Raw genomic sequence first — 9,111 nt, 5'->3', positions numbered from 1 at the left:
GTTTTTAAAAAAATAATAATTTTTGGTACGGGAAGTTCCAGCAATTTGCCTTAAGGCACGATGCTTTAATTGCCTTAAGACAGAATGCCACTTACAGCTAGTTAATCATTCAGATTGGATTTTACGTGCGCCCAAAAACGTGGACGAAAAATTGTATTCCTACATACATACACCCACACGCACGCACATGCTGCTGGTGAGGTATGACAAAATGTACAGAAACCTTCAAAACGTAAAGAAATGCAGAAATTTTCAATTTCAATTTTTGGCCTATTACAATAACTTACCTTACGGAAAGTTAATAAAAAGGTCAAAAGCAAGTAGCATTACATATATATTTTTATACGTTGAATTATAATAATTTAATAATTATGTAATTTGAATTGATTAGTATAGATAGAGTACGAGCAAAATTTGTTTGAAACTAAATGATGTGCAGCATTTGCTGACAGCTGATTTTGCTTAAATATTAGAATGTAAATAAGTTATAATCAATGATAATAATTAAAGCATAAGCATAAATATTAAACATATTTATTATATTTATTAATCGAATATTTGATTTTTCAATCGATTCCGCTCTGTTTATTATTTGATGTTAAAAAGTCGGTGTCTGAATCGTTTTGTTTGTTCAGTCATTTGTTTAAAGCACCTATTAGCACACCGTTCTTATATGTCTATATACCTTCTCGTACAGAATTCACAGCCAATACGAGGGAACGCTTTTGTATTGTTAGCTAACGTTTCTTCAGTAGGCACACATTATTATTATTCAAATAGTTGTAATTTTTCCATTAAATTACACACATTTTAAATACCACACAAATATCGAAAAGAATAGAGGAATGAATTCATAAATTCTAACTCGACAAACTTTGATTAACTCCTTCTTTAGTCTTATAATTAAGTACCAAAAATTAAAATTTTTAGAAATGTTTTAAAAATATTAAAAACTTAAACTATTTTAATATTTTGGATTTTATTAACTTTTTCAAAGAAATGCGCAAACTAACGAAGAAACATTGGTCCGGCCCCATAGAAATGTAGACTTGTATGTAAAATTTGTTATTATCAAAATTGCTATAAAATATCGGATTATTTGATGTGCATATGTCTAAATGCTAAAAGGCATTTTTTCCCTCTTTTGGATCTCCGAAACCGCTATACCTGCCTTCCAAAAAATTTAATCAGTTCTTTATTTCGTCAATCCACATAAAATGTTTTTTAAATAATTCAAATTGGACGCTCTATTAAACTGAATTATCATTTTTGGCACTTTTTGTCCCGTATCTTTGCAACGACTAGCTTTTTCTTTGCCAAAACTAGTCAGCACCTCTCTGCGTCAATACGAATTGAATGCTTTTAGAGTTATCCATATCGGTTGATCGCACCGATCGCACAATACCCATTAGTTTAGAAACATCCATTGTTTCTAAAGTATGCCAAAATGTTCAGAAACCTTTGACACTAGCTAGAACGACGAATTCTGAATCATGGGTTCTTGGTTCGATCTTGCAATCTGATGTCAAGCGGTAGTGACATCAATTTCACTTGGAAATATAAAAAACAATATATTTCCAAGTGAAATTAGCTTTTATCCGGCATTGCTGCATCTGATAAAAAAAAGTCCTCAAAAATATAAAATGGGATAGGACATAGGTGGGGAACCTGCGGCCTCGAGGCCGCATGCGGCCTCCGGAAGGTTCTTGTGCGGCCCCTTGCTGTCTAGTACAAAATAGCAGAGTTACTTTCAAATAACTATTGTACATAAACGTCATGACAGTTCCGCGAAAAATCCCACCGAAAACAGTCATATTGTAACATGACATCAGATTACTAGCCTGAAACACAGGCTCTTAGGCAGATACAAAATATAAGCAATATTTTCGATTTCGCAAGACATTGCCTATTATATGATTCAAGAAGTATTATAAGAAAATTAACAGTGCAAAAGAATCGTTAGCACCGAGATTGATGATTTTTATGCGTATCCGTAGTAAAATGACAATTTATACTTCTCGCAACCAAAAGCAAATCCGCAGCTTTGGCGGAGATCAGAGCAACCAGATTTTACCTAGATATATTGGCAATTTTATGAGACCATAGTTATAAAATGGCACAAAACTATACCTTTTTTCATGAAATACAAAAATATATTTTTAACTTCCCGAAGGAGAAGTTTATGTTTTCATCAAAAAATCCGATTCGCTAATTTTATGTTTTCTCGACGTTTCAAGCCGTTCTGTATCGAATGAGACCAAATTTGGAAAAAGTATGTGTGTGTGTGTGTGTGTGTGTGTGTGTGTGTGTGTGTGTGTGTGTGTGCGTGTGCGCCAACAGATTTTTTGCCGTAAATCGACGTTTTCTCGAAAACGGCTGGGTCGATTTCAAAAATTTAAAAGCCATTCGATGTATCTCGACGAGAACTATTGTTTGTCAATTTTGTGCGACGATCGGCCAAGCCGTTTCTTTATAAATGGCAAAAAAGTGAAAAATTTTTCGTCTACGTTTTAGCCCGCAATTCTGAATCGATTCTGAAAATTCAAAAACCGTTCGAAAGATATTGGTTGGGAATCGTGCTGATTAGTTTTTGGTAGAGATCGGCCGGGCCGTTTTCTTGTAATAAAGTTTTTAAAAAAAAAATTTTGACGATTTTTATGATTATTTTTTTGACGAAAGATACCATAGTCTTCTAGATGATACTAAAATATTACGGCCCTACGACAACTGGTTCAGCTTTAAAAATTCGTCAAAGTTTGCAAAAATCAGTATGGTCTTTTTGGCATTTGTCAAAATTAGACTTTTGATCGACGTTTTCTCAAAAACGCCTGAACCGATTTTAGAAATTTAAAAGCCATTTGATGTATTTCGGTGAGGACTATCGTTTGTCAGTTTTGTGCAACAATCTGCCAAGCCGTTTCTTCGTAATTTGAAAAAAGGTGTTGAACTTTTCGTCCACATTTAAGCTCATCCTACCGAACCGATTTTAAAAAACCAAAAATTGTTCGAAAGATATTAGTTGGGAATGATGCTGATTAAGTTCAGGTGAAAATCTACCGAGCCGTTTTCTTGTAATTAACTGTTGAAAAAAGGTGTTAAATTTTCGTCCACATTTAAGCTCATCCTACCGAACCGATTTTAAAAAATCAAAAACTGTTCGAAAGATATCATTTGGGAATGATGCTGATTAATTTTAGGTGAAAATCTACCGAGCCGTTTTCTTGTAATTAACTGTTGAAAAAAAGTGTTAAATTTTCGTCCACATTTAAGCTCATCCTACCGAACCGATTTTAAAAAATCAAACACTGTTCGAAAGATATCATTTGGGAATGATGCTGATTAATTTTAGGTGAAAATCTACCGAGCCGTTTTCTTGTAATTAACTGTTGAAAAAAAGTGTTAAATTTTCGTCCACATTTAAGCTCATCCTACCGAACCGATTTTGAAAAATCAAAAACTGTTCGAAAGATATCATTTGGGAATGATGCTGATTAATTTTAGGTGAAAATCTACCGAGCCGTTTTCTTGTAATTAAATGTTGAAAAAAAGTGTTAAATTTTCGTCCACATTTAAGCTCATCCTACCGAACCGATTTTGAAAAATCAAAAACTGTTCGAAAGATATTAGATGGGAATGGTACTGATTAATTTTAGGTGAAAATCTACCGAGCCGTTTTCTTGTAATTAACTGTTAAAAAAATTTAAGCCGTTTTTCATGGAACTTTTTTTGGCGATATACATCATGGTCTTACAGAACTTACTGTAATATTTAGTTCAATTTTAAAAATTCGTCAAACTTTGCTAAAATTATTATCGTTTTTTTAAGTAGGATTAATGAAGTATATTATTTACACATTTTTTTGATCAAGTCGATTATTTACACATATCGGGAAGTTCATGTAATTTGCCTCAAGGCTAAATGCCAAACCAACTAGTTAAAAATTGCTGTAGGCAAAATATGTATCCGTATTTATATGCACATAATATATAGAATTTATTTATATTTAAATCTTAAAATATAAATATAGAGTGAGGTATTTGAAATGAGAACAACTCAAATGCAAAATATGAATTAACAATACATTGTTGCATAATAAATACATATTTTAATTAAAATATTTTGTTCACGTCCATTATTGTTAGTTTATACATTATCAATTATTACGCTTATTTTCATCGGTAAACATTATTATTCTCTAAATGGAGTAGGTACATCATTTATTAATAATATTTTTAAGATCATATTCTTAAATGTCTGTCAATGGTATCTAGGTATATTTTTTTGGAAAGAGGTAACATCGTAGAATATATTTAGATTATAAAAGACCCTTGTTTACCCTTGTGTGCATGTTTTTCAAAATCTGGAATAAAAGTAATTATATTCTGTCAAGAATGTTATTCTTGTTCGAATAAGTAATATTAAAATGTTTCCGGCGTCAAACAGGTTAGATTCGATTGTCTAAAATCGACTGCTAAAATATTAATTCGCGTTGAAAACAGTGACAGAAGATAATTTACTATGGGTGTGTACCGAGGCGGTAGTGGTGGTAACAAAAGAACAGTAAGAATCCTCCTGGTTGGTGATCCTGGAGTGGGAAAGACTTCTTTAATTTTATCACTAGTTAGTGAAGAATTCCCTGAAGAAGTTCCCCCAAAGTGTGAGGAAATTACAATACCTGCAGATGTGACTCCAGAGCAAGTTCCAACCAATATTGTGGACTATAATGCGGTGGAACAATCAGATGAAACTTTGGAAGCTGAGATGCGCAAAGCCCATGTGGTATGCGTAGTGTATTCAGCACCCGATAAAGAATGTTTGGATAGAGTGATATCTCATTGGTTACCGCTAATACGAGAATGCTGTTCAGAACCTAGAGATAATGATGACAGTGGAAATAGCTCACATGCAACAAAGCCAGTTGTGCTAGTTGGGAATAAAGTTGATTTGGTTGAAACTAGTACGATTGATAATGTTGTCACAATTATGGAAGACTTCCCAGAAGTTGAAAGTTGCATTGAGTGTTCTGCAAAAACGCTCAAGAATATTTCAGAGATGTTTTATTATGCTCAAAAAGCAGTTTTGCATCCTACATCACCTTTATTTGTCATGGAAAATCAAGACTTAACAGAACCATGCAAACAAGCTTTAATAAGGATATTTAAAGTTTGTGATATTGATGGTGATGGATTATTAAATGATTATGAATTGAATCATTTTCAAAGAAGGTGTTTCAATGCTCCTTTACAACCGCAGGTTTTAGATGAAGTCAAAGCAGTCTTACAACATAATGTACCAAATGGTATAGAAAATGATTCTGTAACATTAAAAGGATTTTTGTTCTTACATATCCTATTTATACAAAGGGGTAGAAATGAGACCACATGGGCTGTGCTTAGAAAGTTTGGGTATGATGAAAATTTGGAAGTCAGCCGTGAATATTTATATCCACAGCTTAAAGTGCCATCAACATCTTCTACTGAATTATCCCACAGAGGATCTCGATTTCTTTCACATTTATTTGATAGGCATGATAAAGATAGAGACGGAGCACTCTCGCCAAAAGAATTAGCGAATGTATTTAGTGCATGTCCTAATGGTTTGTCACCGTGGGCTAATGGAAGGAATTCTTGTGATATTGTACCAACGAATGAAATGGGTTGGTTAACACATCATGGATGGATTTGCCATTGGACTTTATTATGTTTAACAAACCACTTAAAATATCTTGAATATCTCGCATATCTTGGATACAATATTCATGAAAATGACTCACAATTAACAGCCATACAAGTAACTAGAGAGAAACGATTAGATTTAGCAAAGAAACAAACATCGAGAAATGTTTTCACTTGCCATGTTATTGGACCACAGGGCTCTGGAAAAACTGTATTTTGCCAAAGTTTTATCAAAGATGATCCTCAGGTCTTAAACTCCAAATCTCGAAAATCCAAATCAAAATCGAAGATATTACCCTCAACAGCATCAGGAGAAGAGAAAGTGTTTGATGAGTCGCCACGATATTGTGTAAATACTGTTCAAGTTTATGGACAAGAGAAATTTTTAGTATTACGGGATGTTGAAGTCAGACAGTTAACAGATCCTTTGATGCCTGATGAAGTGAATTGTGATGTTGCCTGTTTGCTTTATGACACCTGTGATGATAAGTCATTTGAGTACATTGCTAGAATTTACATAAAATATTTTGCACAATCATCTATCCCAGTTCTTATTGTGGCAACGAAGTCGGACCTAGAAGATATAAGACAAGATTATGTACTACAACCTGATCAGTTTTGCGAAAAGTATAAATTGCTGCCTCCACAAAGATTTGCTTCAGGAAGTAAAAATATAATGGGAGACAGTATTCGTGATGTTTATGTGAAACTAGCTACAATGGCTGCTTTTCCGAGATTTCAGGCTGCTTGGATTTTGTTCTACAAGCACAGTCATCTCAAATATTTTGGACTTTCGCCTGATGAACCATTTACTATGGTGGAAAGCTGGACTTGGCCTGGCCGCTGCTAGTGTTTTGGGTTATTTTGTTATGAAAATATTCTCCAGTAATAATACGTCAAGCCCTAGGTTTAGATAGTTATTAAAACTATAATGGGAAGAAACATAAATAATACAGAAAATCTTATCTAAACGAATATCTCAGAAATGTATTTATAGAAAAGTGTAATTGCATATACTGAAATGTAGATTCAGTATGAAGTTTTGTGAAATATTTCTGAATGAGTGCTATGTATATAAAAATATATTAGTAGAAAGTTATATTAAAATATGAGTCCTGATTTAACAATATATTTTAATAGTTGTACCACCGAAATTTGAATATGTTGATGATTTGATTAACCATGAATGAAAATTTTGCTTTGTAGTTTTATAAAGTATAATTTCATAATGAAATCTACTTTAGCATAAATTAATTGAAAACTTGTGTATGTAAATATAATAAATTGTGATTTTGCTTTTGTAGCAACTCCAAATACATTGCGTTTAATGCATTAATCCTTTTTTTTGTTATAACAACCATTGTCATGAATGACAACAAGCAGGAATATTCATACCAAAAGTTCACAAATGAATTTAATCTGGTATTTCCGAATCCCGAAATTCCCTAAATTAACCGTTAACAACTTAGTTTGCAAAATAAAAATCTATCAGTGAATTCAATGGTATAAGAGAAATATATAATTTTTTATTTCAAATAATTATGTAGCAATAAGAATATGAAAATCAAATTCAAATCAAAATACTTTAATATCATTTTTATATAAAAAATGAATGTTTAAATGAAATTAAATCGAACTAAAATTTGATTTTATCGAAACGAAGTTGATTTTATCTCATTACATACGTTCGTAACATAGCAACTTTTTTTTCTAATCTTCAAGAAAAATGAATGAAATTTCGTTCGATTTCCTTCGACACCCAGAAATTTTACATCTCGACATTTATTGGCCATGCCATAAATTTCTCAGTTGCCAAGCAAAAAACTGGCAAGCAAAAAACAAAGCCAAATAAGTCACTAACTTAGTTTTTAAAAAATATTTTTTTATTGCATTTTTTGTAATATTGTAATTTTATTTTATATCATTATTATTATATATTATATCATTTTTAAAATTTCGAAGTATTTTATTTACTTTTTTCTATATAATGCAATAAATTGTTAAAACTATAAAAAAAACTATAATAATTTCACAAAAATCACTTCTTTAGGTCAATCATCTTATGCGGCCTCATTCATTGCTGCCTAATTTAAGTGCGGCCTCTAATGGCAAAAAGGTTCCCCACCTCTGGGATAGGACAATCATTATGTTGACATTTATGAAAGGCACTCAATTAAGAAGCCACAAAAACAAGCTTATAAAACTAACGCTTATAAAGTTCCGATTGCTGGTAAAAAAAGAAATATTTACTTTGTTAGTCGCAATCTTGTAATTGGATATGCATATCGAGAATTTTTCTTTATTAACCCAATATTTTGTTAAATATTGAAAAATTTCACAATTATCAAACAAAATTAAAACGGTAACGGTAAGGGAAGTTCCAGCAATTTGCCATGCATTACTAGTTAGTACTTGAATACTGTATGTCAACTTTGTAACCATAATTGGCAAAATTATTTAAATAAAATTTAAATATTTAAAATAAAAATACTGTGAAACATTTATTAAATAATAATTTGTTTGGTAATTCAAGTTCTCAGGTTCAAACACTTGCAGTTAATTAGTGTTATCACATAAAATGATGAAACAAATGTGATTCATTATTATATTATGATCTCGCACCCCCGCTTTGGTCAACTTGATATCATGCAGTAGTAATATCTTTTACTTGAAGATATAGGTAAAAAATATGTTTCAAATAAAATATAGCCCACTATTCTTCCCTATACGAATTATTTATATATATGTATATATATATATATATATATATATATATATATATATATATATATTTATATAGTGTATTTATATAATCTGTGTTTGTATACACGTACCTGTACAAACACAATATGTTTCATAAGCTAATGGTATTGTCTGTTTGTCATTTTTCGAGCTACCGATTTTTACAGAATACATACTTCAACTCCTACTGTAAAAGAACAAGCTACTTTATAATTTTGGTTCCAGGTACACATATGACATTTATTATGTATGTGTATATAAATGTTTAAAATCCGTATGCATTCTTTTAACTTTCAAATTTACTTTGGATATTTATTTGCGGATGTATTTGTTTGATCTTTCTCAAATTCCCAATTTGTAGGTACTCATCCGAATGTTTCCACCTGCCGCTTTATTTTCATCTGTGATTTTAAGGATTTTAACTTATTTCAATAGGCACCAAATTGCTAGTGAGATTCTAACCCCTTGACAATATATTATCATAACCAGAATTTTTAATTTTTTATAAGGAAATAAATTCATAATTTATAAGGTGGTACTAATCAATGGTGGGATGAATAGCATTCATCATAATTCATCATGAGATTTTCATTCTTTGACTAGAAAATACGACAAATGGGGGGGGGGGGGTATGTAGTGACTGTTAGCGCTCATACAGAACAAAATTAAATAATTAGAATAAATTATGTCAAAT

General features: G+C 31.5%; 1 protein-coding gene across 1 annotated transcript; it reads left to right on the top strand.

Annotated features, from left to right (window-relative positions):
* Window positions 1-4,305: 4,305 nt before the first annotated feature.
* LOC113386790 (mitochondrial Rho GTPase-like) lies at window positions 4,306-6,606 on the top strand. The gene is given in 3 exon segments (XM_026624545.1): window positions 4,306-5,922; window positions 5,995-6,483; window positions 6,485-6,606. Coding segments are annotated over 3 exon segments (2,001 nt in total). The 5' UTR covers window positions 4,306-4,518; the 3' UTR covers window positions 6,593-6,606.
* The last annotated feature ends 2,505 nt before the right edge of the window (window positions 6,607-9,111 follow it).

This window comes from Ctenocephalides felis, unplaced genomic scaffold (genome assembly GCF_003426905.1).
Source record: "Ctenocephalides felis isolate EL2017-DRISC unplaced genomic scaffold, ASM342690v1 CF-g0.4_SCAFFOLD_03571, whole genome shotgun sequence".
Classification (NCBI taxonomy): Eukaryota; Metazoa; Arthropoda; class Insecta; order Siphonaptera; family Pulicidae; genus Ctenocephalides; species Ctenocephalides felis.
Note: the sequence above shows the minus strand (reverse complement) of the source record. Positions and strands in the feature narration are given on the sequence as shown.